This window comes from Aspergillus eucalypticola, assembly GCF_003184535.1.
Source record: "Aspergillus eucalypticola CBS 122712 chromosome Unknown BO83scaffold_7, whole genome shotgun sequence".
NCBI classification, from domain to species: domain Eukaryota; kingdom Fungi; phylum Ascomycota; class Eurotiomycetes; order Eurotiales; family Aspergillaceae; genus Aspergillus; species Aspergillus eucalypticola.
Window position 1 is genome coordinate 1,070,815 of NW_020290281.1, and position 17,815 is coordinate 1,088,629.

The 17,815-nt window shown below is 51.9% G+C and overlaps 7 protein-coding genes across 7 annotated transcripts; 3 read left to right on the forward strand and 4 right to left on the reverse strand.

Annotated features, from left to right (window-relative positions):
* Positions 1-1,149: 1,149 nt before the first annotated feature.
* BO83DRAFT_435990 (double-stranded RNA binding motif domain-containing protein) lies at positions 1,150-1,774 on the forward strand (the record flags this gene model as incomplete). Its single annotated transcript, XM_025535926.1, has 3 exons — positions 1,150-1,220; positions 1,328-1,387; positions 1,611-1,774. The coding sequence occupies exons 1-3, from the start codon at positions 1,160-1,162 to the stop codon at positions 1,772-1,774; spliced, it is 285 nt and encodes a 94-aa protein (XP_025390329.1). The 5' UTR covers positions 1,150-1,159.
* A 2,035-nt stretch (positions 1,775-3,809) lies between these two features.
* On the reverse strand, positions 3,810-5,759 carry BO83DRAFT_376919 (putative MFS transporter). The gene is made up of 9 exons (XM_025530857.1): positions 5,690-5,759; positions 5,502-5,634; positions 5,380-5,455; positions 5,251-5,332; positions 5,104-5,206; positions 4,648-5,051; positions 4,427-4,596; positions 4,286-4,370; positions 3,810-4,222 (listed from the first exon to the last, which is right to left on the reverse strand). Exons 1-9 carry the CDS (start codon positions 5,750-5,752, stop codon positions 3,905-3,907), a joined length of 1,434 nt encoding a protein of 477 aa, XP_025390330.1. The 5' UTR covers positions 5,753-5,759; the 3' UTR covers positions 3,810-3,904.
* Positions 5,760-6,655: 896 nt separating this feature from the next.
* Positions 6,656-8,286, forward strand: BO83DRAFT_309022 (tRNA-ribosyltransferase family protein; the record flags this gene model as incomplete). The annotated part of the gene is made up of 8 exons (XM_025527386.1): positions 6,656-6,736; positions 6,803-7,053; positions 7,110-7,193; positions 7,268-7,588; positions 7,637-7,694; positions 7,742-7,819; positions 7,865-8,052; positions 8,103-8,286. The coding sequence occupies 8 exons, from the start codon at positions 6,656-6,658 to the stop codon at positions 8,284-8,286; spliced, it is 1,245 nt and encodes a 414-aa protein (XP_025390331.1).
* A 170-nt stretch (positions 8,287-8,456) lies between these two features.
* On the forward strand, positions 8,457-9,626 carry BO83DRAFT_376922 (thymidylate synthase). Its single transcript, XM_025530858.1, has one exon. The coding sequence runs from the start codon at positions 8,549-8,551 to the stop codon at positions 9,593-9,595; it is 1,047 nt and encodes a 348-aa protein (XP_025390332.1). The 5' UTR covers positions 8,457-8,548; the 3' UTR covers positions 9,596-9,626.
* Positions 9,627-9,750: 124 nt separating this feature from the next.
* On the reverse strand, positions 9,751-10,743 carry BO83DRAFT_357429 (AN1-type zinc finger protein; the record flags this gene model as incomplete). The annotated part of the gene is made up of 1 exon (XM_025529250.1): positions 9,751-10,743. The coding sequence occupies exon 1, from the start codon at positions 10,696-10,698 to the stop codon at positions 9,751-9,753; it is 948 nt and encodes a 315-aa protein (XP_025390333.1). The 5' UTR covers positions 10,699-10,743.
* A 213-nt stretch (positions 10,744-10,956) lies between these two features.
* Positions 10,957-14,598, reverse strand: BO83DRAFT_376924 (histone deacetylase hosB). The gene has a single exon (XM_025530859.1). It carries the CDS (start codon positions 14,439-14,441, stop codon positions 11,121-11,123), a length of 3,321 nt encoding a protein of 1,106 aa, XP_025390334.1. The 5' UTR covers positions 14,442-14,598; the 3' UTR covers positions 10,957-11,120.
* A 709-nt stretch (positions 14,599-15,307) lies between these two features.
* BO83DRAFT_229648 (uncharacterized protein) lies at positions 15,308-16,207 on the reverse strand. The gene has a single exon (XM_025526888.1). The coding sequence runs from the start codon at positions 15,811-15,813 to the stop codon at positions 15,451-15,453; it is 363 nt and encodes a 120-aa protein (XP_025390335.1). The 5' UTR covers positions 15,814-16,207; the 3' UTR covers positions 15,308-15,450.
* Between the last annotated feature and the right edge of the window lie 1,608 nt (positions 16,208-17,815).

A 17,815-nucleotide genomic window follows, 5' to 3' on the forward strand; every position in this document is an offset into this window, starting at 1 on the left:
TTCTGATTCGAGTCTTTTTGATGAGCTGGCACGCTGGTCTTTGGGCCCGCTTCCAATATTCTGAGTGGCCCAACTGGTCGACATAAAATCATACTCTGGCTTCGATTCGTCACTATTCGGTCTATGGGTCCCCTTCCTCCGCTTTTGGGCAACTACTAGGCCTTCCAGGTTCCCCGTCAACCGTCCCATGCCTTCCAGAAAGAGACGGTCCTCCTTCCTGAAGAGCGTCTATGAGGCGAGTGGCTTGTTCCTACCCGATGTATACATCGTTTGCGGCACAGGAGATACAGAACTCGAGCCACGATGACCGGGAGTCCAGGCGTCCTTTCTGAGTTGTCAAACAGCACTGGCTGCGAACTGGCAGATTTTCGGTTTTACCCCCTGTATCACAGCTTCTTTTCTTTGTCTTGGATTATCCCCCCATCACCCCCCCTGTCTGTCAGTAGATCTGGCCTAGGTGGAGACTAGCGGTCCTATTCCCTGTCTCCTGGCGTTTCTTCAAGGGCACACATTCAATCGGCGTGCGCCGGCCCGTTCCAGCTTGCAGCCTCAAAATGATCCGCATGTACTCCATGCAACTGGCGTTCCCTGAGTGGAGGAGGATAAGGAGGGGAGGAAATTGCTGACACTGTGCCATGTCCACATCGGCATGCATAAGCCCGTCCATTAGGTTTGATGATTAGGTTCCGTGTTTGTCACGCCAAACTGGTCCTGCTTGCACAGTAACAATTCGGGGTTTGGGAGGGATGGCCCACAGTTTATATGACTCCCCGCTTCCCAGGTCTATCGACGCTGTTCGATTGAAAGGGCAGACCAGTTCGCAAACTTCCCCAAGCAAAGTCAAGACGAAGCAACATAGCCGGACAAAATTTTTATATCTTTTCATCTTGAACCCTCATTAGTCCTGTTCATTTCTACTTTGACAGATCTGACCATTCATTGGTGTTGTGTGGTCGAAAACCCCCCTTCCTATTAGTTTCAATTACTCAGGGTGTGAAGTATTGTCTGCCGTGTGAGAGAGTTTTGTTCTCCAACCGTTGTGGGATATCGAACCCAATTCAGATCTGCGCTTTGATTTCTCTTTGGTGAAAACCCAAAGCGAGTCATTCTTACCAACTGTTTTCTCTACTACGAAAAACACACACACACACACTTCATCATGGCCACCAAGACTTCGCAGGCCGCAAAGGAAAGCAAGCTATGGCAGGACAGACTTAAGAGTATGCCCCACTCCGCTGCAATAATCTTCCTCTCTGCACTTTCGACTTAGCCGTTACGGCGGCCCCCTTCTTCGTCCAAGTCAACTAACCCTGATTCCCTCACAAAGTATACTGCCTGGAGAACAAATTGGAGGAGCCGTTCTACAATTACGAATCTGATCGTCGAGGTGAGAAGTCCTTTCTTCCTATCCCCCTCCCCTCCCCCCAGCCGTCAACTCTCCTGATTACCCCTCGTTGTTGGGAGTTCCTTGTCCTTTTCTTGCCCCTCACTGCTTGCTGTTGCCCACAGTGTGCCTGTGATGGCAAAGCTAAGCTCTGCTTCACCGACTTTTGAGCCTCCCCATTTCAAGCAAAAGGTCTGGTTATACTGACGGGTGTGTCGCTGTTCAGGAGGTCGCACAGCTTGGACCTGTAAGGTCACCGTTCGGCACCATGTCCCGGGAGTCCCGTGGACGATTGCAGGACGATACTTCTTCGATGGTGATAATAATGCCCGAGAAGATGCTGCTGAGGTTGCCTGGAGGAAGTTGACCAACAACCCTAGTGGTAAATGATGGGGTGCTGATTACAATGTGTCTTTGTCCGTCGAGGGGCTGTATTTCTAGATCTTGTCTGGATGTTTACCGAGAGAATGACTCATGTCTCTCTCTTCTCCCTCGCTCTCGTCTATTCCGGTCCTTTTATGATTCTTTTATTTTCTACGCTCAGTTTGCTTGTTATGTACGACGCCATCCGGATTGATGCCTACTCCTCGAGTCTCGCAGACATGTACAACACTTCGGATGTCGACAATTGACCTTTCCCTCTTCGTTCTCGAGACTTGTTTGCTCTTCTCCCGCTCGATTCCCTTGATTATTCCCCAACGCAGAATGACACGACAACGGTATGGGGTGGAATGTGGACATGGCTGAGGCTCACTTCCTGCGGGAAAAAGGTTACCGTTGAGCGGATGAACCTTGGCCCCTGTCTGTTCTGCAGTGTGCCCTTGCCGGAGTCGGCTCGGATGGTCCGGTCATATTGATTTGATTCAATCCGCAGGCGGCGAGCGCATTTGACAGTCCTGTAGTCATCTGCGCCAGTTCTTTAAATCCGACAGTCGGGCCCCGAACGAATGCTTTAGGACGACAGAAGAGATTCGTGCGATGTGCGATCTTTTTGGCATTTTGACCGAGTTAGTTTTGAGGCCTTTCTTCTCTTCCCTCCTTGATCGTGGTAGCGATTCATACTGCCGGTCTTTTTCTTTTCTTCTTCTCCTTCTTCTTTTTTTTTTTTTTTTTTTTTTTTTTTTTTTTTTTTATCTTTTACTTTCCTCCTATGCCCGCTTGGCCATGAAGCAGAGAGGCGTCCATCGCCCATGCATACAGGACAAGCGATCGTTAGTGCGGAGCAGAAGCGACTTGCTGTGCGCCAACTGAATGCTGGTAAGGGAAGGAGGGGATTTGACAAAACAACAAGAAAAGAAAAGGGGAAAAAATCCTTTCTTTTTTTTCCTTTTTAGTTCTCACAGCGTTTATGGGTGGAGTTGAGGGAACATCTCGGGAATTGTTTTCTTTTCATCTATTCCAGACCGTTGTGTCTTTCTTATTTTTGGCGACAGTGCCTGGTTGGGAATAGCCCCTCCATGGATTGGTGTAGAGACTAATGTCTGCCGGGGTTCAAATTTTTTTACTTTTTATTTTTTATTTTTATTTTTATTTTTATTTTTTTCATATTTATCCCATCTATTTTTGAATGAAGTCATACTTTCAAATTGAATATTTTTGGTTATCTTTCTATTTGGGAACCGAGCAGTTCCTCAAAATCAGCCCAGTCAATCAGTCCGTCAGCGCTAAGTGAAGAAAAGAAAAGTGGAAGACCCTCAGGTCCCACCGCCAGTTCGGGAGTTTTGTCAGACGCGGAAATATCCACAGCACCCAAACCCCTGGGATGCCAGGCCTGGATAGTGCTTAGCGGGTGGTGTTCAATAGTGGTTGCTGGCCCCTATAACTCTCCAGGAGAAGGGAGGAAACCTTACTTTTTCTTACCTACTGGATATTGGCAAACCAGACCTCTGGTTTAGCAACCCGTCATGGCCCTGAGCTTAACCTTATTTCCTTCACGTGTTGTGCCCGCCCGCCCGCCAGTCTCTCCGGTTCCATGGTTCGCATGCCAATCATTCATTTATTATTCTCCGTGGGACCCGCGCACCCTTAACACCAAACGGTAGATGGCAATTAGGTATGCCATGGCGTCTGCTATCTACTTTTGGAGACACTCTTCTCTGCAATATGGAGCACAGTTGCTCCAATTGGCATCAATTGGCATCCACCGGATTCCTTGTTTTGAGTTGGCGAGAACTAACTGCCTTTTTTTTTCTAGTTCATTTTGTTTTTTTTTTTTTTTTTTTTTTTTTTTTTTTTTTTTTTTTTTTTTGTTTTTTTCCTTTTCGCACTAGCATGACTCGTTCACCGTCCTACCTCTCGAGACTTGGGCACGAATTACTCTAATTGCACAATTGGCGGCCGAGTGGTGCTGAATCCATCTGAGAAGAACCTGGGAAGTAATATGGTGGATATGAACCATTGTTGCTGGTGAGTATGTGCCTCCACAATACAGGAAGACTCGCCAGACTGACAGATATCCCCAACTCCAATTATATACTATTCATGTTATACTAACATGATTACTAGCACGCAGTCAATCAATCAATAGGCGAACCTTTCACCACCCTTGGTCGCCTTGTTCCTCCATCCATAATACAGTCGCAGCAGAATACACCCCACCGTGACCATCAGCAGCAGCGCCGCATTCGTCCAATGTCCCGTCGGATAACCCTTCTTCTCCTCGTCGGACTTGTATATCCATACCCCTACGATTTGTCCCGGCGCCCCGAATGACACGTTCAATGCAATTGCTAGGCCGGTCCCTGCTGTCGAGCGGATATTGGCAGATAGCCAGCCGAGTAATGGCGGGATGCAGGCAAAGGAGCCGCTTGCTGCGACTACAAGACAGCCGTATCGGTGCTGTTGCCGGAATTAGTGGATGATCTGGATAATGGCTTGATTGGGTTGAATGCTTGCGCGTACCAAGTATGCGTCTGCAGGAAGGACAGCCGATGCGAGGAAGCCCATGGCTCCGATAAAGGCAAAGAGGGCGGAGTGCAGACCACGGCTGTGTTTCGGTTTATATATCAATGTCTTTCTGGTGGGAAGTACATGACTACATACCTGTTGAAGTGGTCGGCGGACCATGCAACGACAGTAGTCACCACATAGGCAGCAGCCCATGGAGGTACTGTCATGAGTTGGGCCCGCAGATCCGCATATCCAAGGCCACTGACGATGGCAGGAGTGAAAAGGGAGAGACTGGAGAAGGGGGTCGAGATGCCGAAATATACCTATACCAGCATTGTTAGGGTCTGTTGCTGATTCGTGCTGGGAGGACTAACTATATAATGCGCGTATAGTCTCCACTCCGTCAGGATCTCCTTTGCTTCTTCCCAGCTCATGGCCTTGGCCGCTCCATGGGAGCCTTCCTCTTTCAATCGGTGGATAGCAAGATCCTTCTCTTCCGGGCTGAGCCACGACGTCGACTCCGGATAGTCAGGGAGGAAGAACCAAACGAGGAATGCCGAGGCGCACGACGGAGCGCCTTCGATGATGAACAGCCATCGCCATGCTGATAGCCCGCGGACCTCGTTCATATGTCCTACGCCGTACGCAATGGCACCGCCGAAAGCACCCGCGAGGGTGGCGGATGCTAGAATGAGAGCGACGCGCATGGACCGCTCTGAATTGCGATACCAGAAGGTCAGGTAGTAGACGAGTCCGGGGAAAAGGCCGGCCTCCGTGGCTGTCATGTCAGGGTCAGCAGGTCTCACAGAAGTCGATGTCCGGCTATTTACCTCCGAGCAGGAACCGAATACCAGTCACCTGGGAGAAGTTGTGCGAGCCGCCCAAGCCCATTGTGGTAGCTCCCCAGGACAGCATGAGGAATCCGATCCATCTCTGCTGGCGTTAGCCTTGCTCTGACTGGGATGGGTGTGACTTACGCTGGGCTTCAACTTTTTGAGCAGATAATTGGAGGGCACTTCGAACAGCGCATACGCGATCAAGAACACCATGAGCGCGACACTGCAAATTAGCAGTCGTCCAGTCAACTTGACAGCGGAAATACCTACGTGTACTGGTACGAAGTCATATGCGTCTCCGAGAGGAGATCGTTGCCGGTGTCTTGGTTGAGGATTTTGGCATTTCCTGATATGTCAGTAGATTACACTGCATGCCCTAGGATGTCAAGTACCTATGTTGGAACGATCCAGATAGCAGAGAAGATAGATGCTCGCGCAGAGTGGCACAATTCTCAAGTCTTGCTTCCAGACCAGGGCTTTCTCGCGAGTGCTGAGATCTATCCCAGTGTAGCTCTCTCGCGTTACCTGAATTGCCGTTAGAAGACTGTGATGTGAGTAGGAGGAGAGCTGGAGAGCTCACCTGCGGAGCAACTTCAACATCCTGCACGCTCTCAGCGTGGTCCAAGTTCTTTTCCCCACTCATTGCGATGTCTTTGAGCAAGACAGGTCTATCGTGAACCTCAATAATGATGAATCAGTAGCAGCACCCCTAGTCGCAATAGAACACCACGTAATTTTCTCCGTGACTTGACCGTGCGTCAGAGGGAGACAGACAGGAAAAGGGAGTGCAGAAAACTCCACGCGAGAAGACCGACAGACCGGCTGACTCCAACTCAGTTCCAGCTTAGCTAGCCCCGAACCGGCGGCAGACCGCCATCCCCAAAGACTACTTAAGCTGCATGGCTGCTTGCTAGTGGCTGATCGGCAAAATTGGCTCAGTTGAGCGGAAGTTCCCTTTGCTGCGGGCGAGTCAGTTGAGTATGCAAGGTTTGTTTGCCATTGATTGATTGGAAGGAAAGAATTGGGCTTGTAATCTTTCATTCTCTTGTGCAGTTGAGAATACTCTCGTAGGTGGATGTGGGGGTATCCTGGACTGCCATGATGATGAGGATAGATAGTAGTTTTCTCCAGGGAATTCTCCAGACTGATTGACCTCCGCAGGGACCGGCAATACTTAGAAATGGGGGAGACGGAGTAAATGCGGGGAAGATGTCTGTATTGTAATTCTGTATGATCGTGACAGCATTCCTGATGTAATACCAATCGATGCAAAACATACAAACAAGACAAACACCACTGATATTGATCCAAGACAAGAAAGACAAAAAGAGTCGCTGACAGACAGAGAATGCCATGCTTCTGGGTATTTTCATGAATGTATGCCCGAGTCACCCCGCAGATTTGGATGAGAAGCTGCCGTTCAGGCACAATACTATCCACCACTCCTACAACCTTTTATAAATTGGCAGCAACATCAAGCCTTGCCCGCATCATCCCCTCTTCAGCTCCAGCTCCAGCTCCGAGCGGGGCTCTTACTATCGCAACCATGTCGACGGCCACGACCACCACTCCCACGCGCAAACCCATGCCCTCGGCATTGACCTTTGACTTACATGCCAAGTGTTCAGTATGCTCGCTACTCCAATATGGTTGAAAAATCCCATCGTATGCTGACTATACTATCTATACCTAGACAACAAAAGCACGCGCCAGTACCCTCCGCCTCCCCCATGGCGATGTCCCCCTCCCTATCTTCATGCCCGTCGCGACCCAGGCCTCCCTGAAGGGCTTGACGTACGACCAGCTCCGCCAGACGGGATGCCAGCTCTGTCTGAATAATACCTACCACCTTGGATTGAAACCCGGACAGGCAGTGCTGGATGCCGTAGGCGGGGCGCATAAGTTGCAGGGATGGGATCGGAATATTCTTACGGATAGTGGAGGGTGCACTTGATATTGCCTATACCTCCGTGATGATCGGATTAACTGACGGAGCGCAGATTCCAAATGGTGTCCTTGCTTAAACTTGCGACTGTTACGGAGGAGGGTGTACGGTTTTTGAGTCCTCATGATGGCACACCGATGTTCGTTATCCCCTTTTTCCTCGGGGGTAGGCTGTGTTTGTGGTTGGCGAAAAGCTAATCGTAGTTATTTAAAGGCTGCTCACCCCCGAACATTCGATCTCGTTACAGAATTCGATCGGTTCCGATATTATCATGCAATTGGACGATGTGATCGCAACCACTTCGCCGGACCAGGCGAGAATCCATGAAGCCATGGAGCGTTCCGTTCGCTGGTTGGATCGTTGTATCGATGCACACAAGTACCCGGAGAGACAGAATCTGTTTTGCATTATCCAGGGTGGACTGGATTTGGAGATGCGGAAACAATGTTGCGAGGAGATGGTGGCGCGAGATACACCGGGTATCGCCATTGGTGGTCTTTCTGGTGGTGAAGCGAAGGAGGACTTTTGCAGGGTGTATGTTGTACCCTTTAATCTTATGGGGCGTTTGGGCTAATAAGTTAGGGTGGATACTTGCACGGGACTGCTCCCGGAGAAGAAGCCGCGATATGTGATGGGAGTGGTAGGTTGTTCAGTTCAGAGGGTGTATGTGCAGGCTGACCTGGTTAGGGTTATCCGGAGGACTTGATCATGGGAGTTGCGCTCGGCGCAGACATGTTTGATTGTGTCTGGCCGACACGGACGGCTGTACGTTTTACTCCCATTCTGATGTACCTTGACTGATTTCTTTAGCGCTTCGGCAACGCCGTGGTCCCGACAGGGACATTGAACCTGCGCCACCGGTCTTTCGCAGAGGACTTCCAGCCGGTGCAGGAGGGCTGCACTTGCAGCATCTGTCTCCCGAAGGAGCAGGGTGGACTGGGCATTACGCGGGCATACCTGCACCATTTGGCGGCGAAGGAGACAGTAGGAGCGCATCTGTAAGTTGCCATTCCAGAATTTGTATGCTATGATGTGTACTAATGAACAGGCTTACGATGCACAACGTGCACTATCTGCTGTCGTTGATGGGATCGGCGCGACAGGCCATCATAGAGGACCGGTTCCCGGCGTTTTTGCGCGACTTCTTTGGGAAGTTGTATGGAGAAAAGACGAATTACCCGGAGTGGGTAGTGACTGCACTGCGGGGAGTGGGAGTAGATCTGATGGAGTAAGATACCAGATACCAGTTGAATAGAGTCGTATGCTACTGTTCCATCTATAAATCTACTGTGTACCTCCGAGACCGGATATTACATCCGACGACACGGTCACATGACTACGTGGCGCGTCGCGGGCGCGTCAATCCCAGCATTTACTCCTCCATCCCGCTTCACCCCAGACACATTTTACACATCACTTATACCCCATATCAAGATACCACAACACACAAAACACAAAACATCAAGAAGAAGCCATCATAGAGAACTATACAAAATGGCCCCCTCAGCCGAAACCCTCCCCACCCAGGAGTCGACTCCCCAACCCACTACCACTCCCCAGCCCATACCCCACGACCCAACCCACGAAGAACACCAATACCTGAACCTAATCCGCCGCATCCTCGCGGAAGGCGAGCACCGCCCGGACCGCACCGGCACAGGTACACGCTCAATCTTCGCCCCTCCGCAGATGCGCTTCTCTCTCTCCAAACCCTCCACCACCTCAGAAGAAACCTACACCCCAATCCTCCCCCTCCTAACCACCAAACGGGTCTTCCTGCGCGCCGTCCTCGCCGAACTCCTCTGGTTCATCTCCGGCACGACCTCTTCCCTACCCCTCAGCGAAGCTGGGATTAAAATCTGGGACGGCAACGGCTCGCGCGAATACCTCGACAAAGTAGGACTCTCGCACCGGGAAGTCGGCGATCTGGGACCCGTGTACGGCTTCCAATGGAGACATTTCGGGGCGGAATACGTCGACGCCAAGACAGATTATACCGGTCAGGGCGTGGATCAGTTAGCCGAGGTGGTGAAGAAATTGAAGGAGAATCCGTTCGATCGGAGGATTATCATGTCGGCGTGGAATCCTAAGGATATGAAGATTATGGCTCTGCCGCCTTGTCATATGTTTGCGCAGTTTTATGTCAGGTTTCCGGATGCGAAGAGGGATGAAACCGGGGTGGTTAGGGATGGGGAGTGGGGGAAGGGCCATTTGGATTGTTTGTTGTATCAGAGGAGTGCGGATATGGGGCTTGGTGTGCCGTTTAATATTGCTTCTTATGCGTTGATGACGCATTTGTTGGCCCATGCGGTTGATATGGTTCCCGGGACATTGGTGCATACCTTGGGTGATGCTCATGTTTATTTGGATCATGTGGAGGCGTTGAAGGAGCAGATTGAACGCGAGCCCGTGGCGTTTCCGGAGGTGAGGATTAAGAGGGACGATAGGGGTAGTGGGGTTGTGGATGGGTGGAAGGAGGAGGAGTTTGAGGTCATTGGGTATAAGCCGCATAAGGCGATTAAGATGAAGATGAGCGTTTAGCTGGTACTATACTACAGCGTATATATATAGAGTATTTAAAAACAGTTGATAGATGAATATGCAGATAGCAGTAAAGAAACAAGGGTATATACTCTACATCCCCCCCCACCTACCCCCCCTACCCTCCTCTACATCATATCCCTCCGGGAGGGTTCCTATAAAATAACCCCCGCCCCCCTCAACAAAACAACCGTATCCCCGGACTTCACCTTCGCACCCACACTCTCCCCAAACTCCAAAAACACTCCCCCCTCAACATGAAACACCCTCAACTTCTCCTCCTCCCCTCCCCCGCGATTATTCACATTCTCCACCTGCAACCGTCTCGCCGCATCATCCAACACCCTCCCCACCTTCCACCTCTCATCGAAGAAAAAGTCTCCCCGCGGGGGATCCGTCGCCGGCTTATTTGTCGTCTCGCTCGTCCCCACAACATGTAAATAGATCCGTTTGTCGTTGGGGATGTTGTTCTCCCCTTTGGCGGTGCGTTTCATGCTGTTCAGTTGCACTGTACGGCTGGGTGGTTTCCTCCCACTACCACTACTACCACTGGTAGAAGAAGAAGAAGAAGGTTTATTCCCCCAAGCGCGCAACTTCCCAAACATCGACTTCAGCGTATCCGTCCCTCCTCCCCCCACATTCCCTCCCCTCGCACCATTCCTACTATTATTGTTATTATTCCCCACAGGCCGACAATCATGCCCCTCCCTCAACCGATGTCTCAGACAATACTCTTTCCGACACTGATCGCATCGCACACCAGGGTCAGTGAGAGTATTAATGAGTGTTTTGCACGAGATATGCGCGCATTGATCTGCGGTGTATATATTGGGTTTTTGTTGTTGTTGCGAGTTTGTGGATGTGGAGGTTGTTGTTGTTGTTGTTGTTGTTGTGGACGGTGAGGGTGAAATTCGGGCATTCGGACATTTATGCGCTGTTTCGGTTCTGTGCTCGAGACAATATGTCCCCTTGCAGGAAGGGCAGCGGAATGGGAGGAAGTCGAGTTGGTTGCAGGTTGGGAGAGAGCAGTGGGAGCCGATGGCGTCGAGGTCGGCGTCTGTTGCTGATGAGGTGTTTTGGTTCGGGGAGGGTATTGGGGACATTTTTGGTGGTTTTTCTGAGTATGGGTTGGTTGGTCAAAGTGGGAGGGATGGGGAGTAAAGGTGAGGGTTTAGATATGTGGAGGAAAGAATATTTCGTAGATTGGTTAGTGTAACTAAATGTTTAATAATGTTCTTTCTGGCAGATGCTGGAAGCGCCTGGCGGGCGGGAGTCATGCGGAGAGAGAATGAGAGGCAAATGACTCAGCGTGGCGGTGCACAATTTTATCTGATCTGATCGGAGATTGCTCGGAGATATGTGTAGCATTCAATCGATTAATTATTCTGCTCATTTTAATCCTTTCTGACATAGAGAGTGAAGAAGGGAATGACAGGGAAAACTCCAACACGAGGGGTATATCAAACAAATATCAAAAGTATCAAGTCCAACACAAGGAAAATCAATGAGTGAATCACAACGATAATTAAGTATTACCTCCCTTCTGCTCCTCCTCCTGCTTATCCCCCTGCTCTTCCCTCCGTACGACTTCTGCAAATGGTATCACCCCGCTCGACATCATGACCGGCAATCCATCCCGCGCCAGTGTCATTCCGGGAGGAGAATATAATGCCGATGGCGGACGACCTGGTGTCAATGGCGGCGACATGACCATGCTAGCTGCAGCCTCGTGTTCACTTCTGTCCCAGCCATTGGTGGTACTGCTTTCAACTTTGCCCACGGACGGCGGTGACGAGGTCACAGGTGTAACGATCGATGGCTCGTCCTTGGCTTCTGTCTCTGATTGAACTGCCACTGGTGCGGGCTTCGCTGCAGACCGAGCCGCCTTTGAAGCCGAGCTCAGTGCCCGACCAGCGGGCTTGCGAGGCGACTTGGGGGTCTGCGTCTGCGTTTGCGTCTTTGAACTGGCTTTGGAGGCTGCGCGCTTCCGCTCTTCCGCTGCTCGTCTCTCTCTTTCTCTCTCCCTGGCTGCATTCTCTTCTGGCGATGGGACCTTCAACTTGATATGCAGCTTGCGTACCCCGGCCGTCAGACTGTCCAGATCATCCTGGGGCCCATCAGGATTCGGCGACCCTTCACTTTCTGCAGAAAGAAAAGCCGGCGGCACCCGCGGCACAGGAGGCGTATTCGGACTCGAGGATAGTCGAGGTGTGCTGGATTGTGAAGTACTGGTCTTGCGCACCGCGGCACTCGACGCGGGTCTTGGCCCGGTCGGCTCTGGCGTCGATACTGCTGACCCGGCTCCTGCACTCTTCCTGCGAGCCACGCGACCGGGTGTCTGTACTGCAGAAGCTGTGTCTGGCGCTGTGTCGATGGTGGTTCTCCGACTGCCGCGAGCTGCAGGGCGCTTGACTGTCTCGGCCGGAGGCAAGGCAGGCAGCGAGGGCTTGGGCTTTCGCACGCGGAGCTTCATCCGGCCGTCTTCTGCGGTCGACGCCGTAGCTGTAGCTGTAGCCGCAGCTGCAGCTGCAGCTGCAACCGCAGCCGTGGTTGTGCTTGTGGCGGCTGCATCCACTGCTGTCTGACGCTCTCGTCGCAGACGCGATGCCTCGGCATTGAGCTCTTCTGGCCGACAGCTTGTTGTCTGCCGACCGGTCGGGACCAGGACCTTGCATAGCTCATGCGTGGCAGTCGCCCAGCCGACTGGCGGGGGTGGAGACGGTGCTTCCGGCTCTGGGCTCGAGTGCGAACCGGTCGACCTGCGGTCTCGTGGGGGATTGACTACTTTGGCAGAAAATGACTGCGTTGTGGTTAAGTAGGTCGGTACAGCCTTCTCCCGGGGCTTGACAGGTGCAGCCGGCGAATAAACCAGCGCCTCCAGTTCCTCCAGCACGCCTGGTGCCCACCACTCACTGTTGTACATCGGTTCAGTCACCGACCGCCCCTCTGCCGAATCAGACAGGCCCAGACGATCTGTCATTTCCGATGCGAGACGATCAATCTGCCGCTCATCCAGATCATGGGTGCTGCCCTTTGCATCTCCCAGCCCAGACAAATGACTGAGCACACCGCTGGTCAATGCACGATTGCTGTAGCCGCCCTCGAGGACACTGATGATTCGCCCATCCGTCCCCAGGCCCTCCTCGTTCGCCATCCGCACCACGTCGGCCGTGAACCTGGCATAAAACTCGGTGGGCACGTTTACCTGGTGGCGCTGCATGCCGGCACCCTCCCACTCGCTCGCGTCAAACCCGGCTGAAATAAAGATGGCTGCCTTCGGCGGAGGTCCATTGGGCGTGTTGGCCAGCCGCTCGGTATGCATGCGCAGGAACGCCCGCGCCTTGTCAATCAGCACAGTGTACTTGGCAGCATACAGGTCCCAGAATTCTTTGTCCGACTTCCACGGCTCCAGATGCACGTTCCAGATGGACTGGCCATGGGCCTTGTCAATACACACGCTCGCGTTGCGCACCTTTTCCGGCTCCCCCATTTCACACGGATAGGAATTGATGTCGTGCAGACTAAAATATCCCACCATGGTCTTTCGATGGGCGGCCGCATTCCGTGGCGCGGTTACCGCTTTGTGATTCTGCTGCCAGGCAATATCTTGTGATCCGTCTCCATGATGCAGATCAAAGTCGAGGATGGCGGCATGGGTCAAGCCATGGGTCATGGCCGCATACGAAATGCCCACATGGACGTTGTTAATCCAACAGAACCCTGACGGATGACCTGCAGAACAATGATGACCGGGCGGGCGGATGCAGACAAACGCTCGCTTGGTTGGGCCCGGACCCATGACTGCGTCCACGCCTTCACTGACACCTCCCAGGGCGCCTTCGAACGCGCTCAAGGATTCCGAGCACAAATAGAGGTCTCCTTCGTGAAAAGCAGGGGCATTCGTGGCGGCGCTGTCCTTGCCGGCGCTGCGAGGGCGGACCAACTCCTTACCGTTCAACGCAAGCCGGGATTCGGCTGCATCGCACATGGTCTTGAGGTCCTCCATCCACTTGGACCCATGCACGTGCGTGACAGCAGGCGAGCTGAGCGACAGTGTCCGCGCCGTCTTGCGAATATGGAATGGCGGCACCGGCAGCTGCTGCGGATTGAGATCAGGGTGAGGAGCGAACGTGCCTCCTGCATGTCGCCGGGCTAGTCGAACATATGCGGCCGAAATGCCCAGCACGCTGGCCTGGATGCGCTCGGGACGCTCGACGATAGAGTTAAGCGCCGCGCGGGAGGTTCGCGGGCGCGAGAAGCGATGGCCATAACACGCATCATGGACGAGCACGAGTGTCTGCGACTGTGGCTTTGCGGACTGATGCCAGGCCACTTCTTTGCGAAAGGACTCTGCTGCGATGGATGCTGCTGCTGCGAAAGAGTGCTCCGCCGACGCTGTCCGATGAGCCTTCTTGGCCATGTTTGGGTGGGTGGCGGACGCGCTCGTCGGGGAGGTGCCGAACGAGGATGAGGAGTGTCGCGATAAGCTGGGTCGGGGTGAAGTGGACGCTCCACGGTTAGAACGTAGCGACGCGGTGGATGAACGTTTCTTCAGGCTGGGCGAGGACTTGCGACACTCATCGGCCAGGGAGCTGGAGCTGGGAATGCGACGTGGGGTGGGATGCGCCTGGGTCGCAACAGCACGCGCGGGGGGATCGGAGGGCGACAACAAGGCGGCTGACGAGAGTCCAGGAGATGAGGGAGGCAGGGACATGGCGTGTAGCGAGGGATAGCTTAGTCTTTGAGTCGAGGCAGTCGCGTCGTCTGTAGACAGCGGGGGCTCGGTTGCTGGGGGGGATGAAGCCGCAGTGAATGAGGTGGGCTCATGGCGCTTGGAGGGGTCCATATTGGGCCCATCGGGGGGTTGTTCAGTGGATGTTCTGTAGGTGGAGTAGAGAGGTGACTTGGGTCGGTAGAATTATAGAATTATAGAATTTAGATAGAAATAAAAGAGAATTATATTGCGACGAGAGTTGGTAGATGGGGAGGGAGTTGAATACTCAGGGATAGATAGGGAGGAGGAGGAGGAGGAGGGGGGAAGGAGGGAGAGAGGAGAGGAAGAGAGACAGAGAGAAGGAAAGGGAGGCAGACAAGATAACAACAAGCACGGGAACTCAAACCCAATTCTCTCCCTCCATAAGTCAATCATTCAATTTGCATTCCATCAAATCAATCAATGCAATGCAGGGTTTCCCCTCATTCTTCAAGCTTCCACAATCAAGCTTCCAACTTTCCAGGTTCAGGGGCCGGCGATCCATCCGGGATTGCGCTCCACTTGGCCTCTCTACTTAATCTCTACTTCTACTGGAGATACTGGATACTACTCAAACTCACTACTGCTGCATCTAAAGTAGTCCTTCCAAGGGTGTCTTGCAGGAACTTGTCGCGAATGTGACCCATCATCCCTGACCGGGGCCAATGTGGTTTCCAATAATCACTGGTCAGACAATAGTCGATCGTCTTATTGCTGCCCCCAAATAATCCATGCATCATCTGGGGTTCGCGCATCACAATCAGATCGTTCCCGATCCGATCGGAGCAGTCAATCTATCTACAATCCATCCAGATAACATACATTGTCACCCCAATGTATATAAAACCCCTTCCCAAAAAGAAAACACCAAAGAGAGGGTATGAAGAAGTCTCTTTTTTCTCATCGGGATTTGCAAAGTCCCGCCCGACCTTGTGAAAAGCAAAAACATAATAAACCCCGAGAAACGCCCGAACCGAACCCACCCAAAGGAGAAAGATGATCCATGCATCCAAACACCGGTGCTGATGATTCACAGAAGAACCCAATTCACAAAGGAAAATCAAACGATTGCAAAAACGCACTCGGCCACGTCAAAGGCAGCTTAAAAGGTCCGCGACCGTAAGCTAGCGAACAAGGACCATCGCTTCTTCCGTGGAGTCGGCAAGCTTTGCTCGCTGGTCTCGCTGGAGGCGCTGGGCTCGCTCCTGTCGCTCCTGTCACTTTTGTCTGTAAAGCTCAGCATTGAGAAGCGTTTGCGATCCTGTTTGCGCTCCTGCTTGCGCAACTTGCGCTCCGACTTAAAGCCGTGGGTTGCGTGTCCGTAGCAGAAACAGTGCATGTGGACCAACTGGATGGACGTTTCGGGACAGTAATTGTTCTCATTGTTGCGCGAGGAACAGAGCTGTTGGCCGGCATCTTCTTCACACCGGCACCATTCATAGACCATAAAGTACTGGCGACACATCTTGGAAATGAGGATGGGGGGTTAGAGGGCAGAGAAGCGGGTAGTGTGATTGATGAGTTGGTGATGGGAGGCAGTGCAGAAAAAGTAAATTTCACAAAATAAGAAAAGAAAGCGAGAGATCAAATGTGCCGGAAGTTTAAGCGGTCGAATCTAGATCCACCAAGAAGCAATTCGTGCCCAAAGACCGGCCGCGCTGAAGAGGGTTTGAGTCGGTGTGGATTTGGTGCGGGATTCTTCTGACTCCGCGGTCTTCCGGAGAGGGGGTGAATAGAGAGAGTTGCAAGAATGTACTCGGGCGTACTCCTTTTTGGTGGTGAAAATGCGGGTAGTAACACTGCTTTCAAAGCAGGTGGATTCTTGCTGGCCGTGTCTCGTAAGTTGAAAATCAATTTTGCGTAGAAGCTGGTGGACGAGAGGCGGTTTATAGTTATGATATACACTAGATGACGATGGAGGGATGGAGATCACTCGGCGTTCCGCGGGTCTGGACTGGGCGGTTCGGATTGAGGGTCAAGCGGTTTGTTGGAAGAGCTGATATGACGCACTTCCAGCACAACCAGGCTGGAGGGATGACAGTCTCCGGGACTGTTGTATCAAAATCGAGTATGGGAGGTAAATGCCCAGGTTCATCAATGCGTGTTCAGCAAGAAGAGGGGAAAAGTTGGGAGGAAGAGGAGGTAGTGGGGAGGAAGAGGAAAGGCAAAGGGGAGCAGAGCGTTAATGAGGGCAAGGTCAGTCGGTCAGTCAGCGGAATTCTACCACCACTCCATTCAAGCCGACTGGGATGATCAATGAAGGCAAATGACGGCAGAGTGTTTCTTTAAAAAGAGCCAGCATGAGAGAAAGGGCAATGAATGACAATGCAGCAGCAAAGAGCCGTCCAGACAGTTGGTGCAGAGCGAGTGTTTGACGTCAGCTGCAAGCGCTGTGGTGGAGTAGGGCGTTAAAGAGTGTACCAAATGGAAGGATGGAATGATGGCTTCATGCAGGAAGGGGAGGGAAGGGAAACGGTGAGAGATGCAGCAACCCTGGTTCATCATGACGAAGAGGAATCGACGACTACTTTTACAAATGCTCACTGGCCCGGCTACCACGGAGAATGAGGGATGATCGGACTGTCGTATCGATCGAAGCCCAAGCCAACTGGGACCTAGTCTACTAACTGCATTGCCTAATTCGGATGGCTCCTGAGTCCTTTTATTACTTAGTGTTACCCTTTTCATTTATTTTTTCTCTTATAAATCGCTTTTTTGTTAATCTTTCTCGAAATTGTTTGGTTCAGTTCCGTGAAGGTTCCTCGGTCCATCCGGGTTTTGAATGTCACTTCAGAGTTGTGGTCAGTGGTACGTCAATTTATAAAAGGAAACATCAAACAAAAAGAAAAGGCACCAAAGGGGTAGCATAATCTGCTTCAACCATGGAAAGAAATGAAAAAAAAAAAAATGTATTAATAATAATAAATCAGGGGGAGTATAAATTTGTTTGTGTGCGCGTGCATCAGGGGGTAAAGAAAAATAAAAGGGAAAAGAAACACCATTATGAAAGGAATAAAACGGACCGGATAGGAATAGCAGTCGAACATCCGGCGAGTCGAGGTCTAGGCATCTGTATTTCTTTAGTACTATGTTTAAGGAGATAATGTCGGACATAAAAGCCCGGTGTTGGTTAAGTTGGTTGCTAGACCGCTCCGAAGAGAAAGAGAGGGACTCCGACTAGTGTTTGTTACCCACGAGCTCCTCCTTCAGCCGAGATAGTCAACACTAATGGTGTCGGAAGACAAATAGTCCCTTGACGAAATGGAGCCGGATGGAGTCGATGGAAATTGGCAGTGGGTTCGGGAGTAAGACGAAGGTCTGACTTGACAGCACCCCCTTCTCCGGGCGGCAGTTTTGGGAAACCAAAACGGGCTTCTAGTGTGATCTACCGGCAGAAAGTGGAAAATAGAAAAGAGAGGGGCATGAAAGGGGGGGTAAGGAGCAACGTGTGGCTTTGTCGTTGCATG

What these genes read in the sequence shown, in the direction of transcription:
- BO83DRAFT_376919 (XM_025530857.1), bottom strand. Translation starts at nt 5,752, where the DNA reads ATGAGTGGGGAAAAGAACTTGGACCACGCTGAGAGCGTGCAGGATGTT. An exon ending in ATGACTTCGTACCAGTACAC is followed by an intron (nt 5,333 to 5,379) that starts GTAGGTATTTCC and finishes GCTAATTTGCAG; the next exon opens with TGTCGCGCTCATGGTGTTCT. An exon ending in TTCCTGCAGACGCATACTTG is followed by an intron (nt 4,223 to 4,285) that starts GTACGCGCAAGC and finishes TTCCGGCAACAG; the next exon opens with CACCGATACGGCTGTCTTGT.
- BO83DRAFT_376922 (XM_025530858.1), top strand. Translation starts at nt 8,549, where the DNA reads ATGGCCCCCTCAGCCGAAACCCTCCCCACCCAGGAGTCGACTCCCCAA.
- BO83DRAFT_376924 (XM_025530859.1), bottom strand. Translation starts at nt 14,441, where the DNA reads ATGGACCCCTCCAAGCGCCATGAGCCCACCTCATTCACTGCGGCTTCA.
- BO83DRAFT_229648 (XM_025526888.1), bottom strand. Translation starts at nt 15,813, where the DNA reads ATGTGTCGCCAGTACTTTATGGTCTATGAATGGTGCCGGTGTGAAGAA.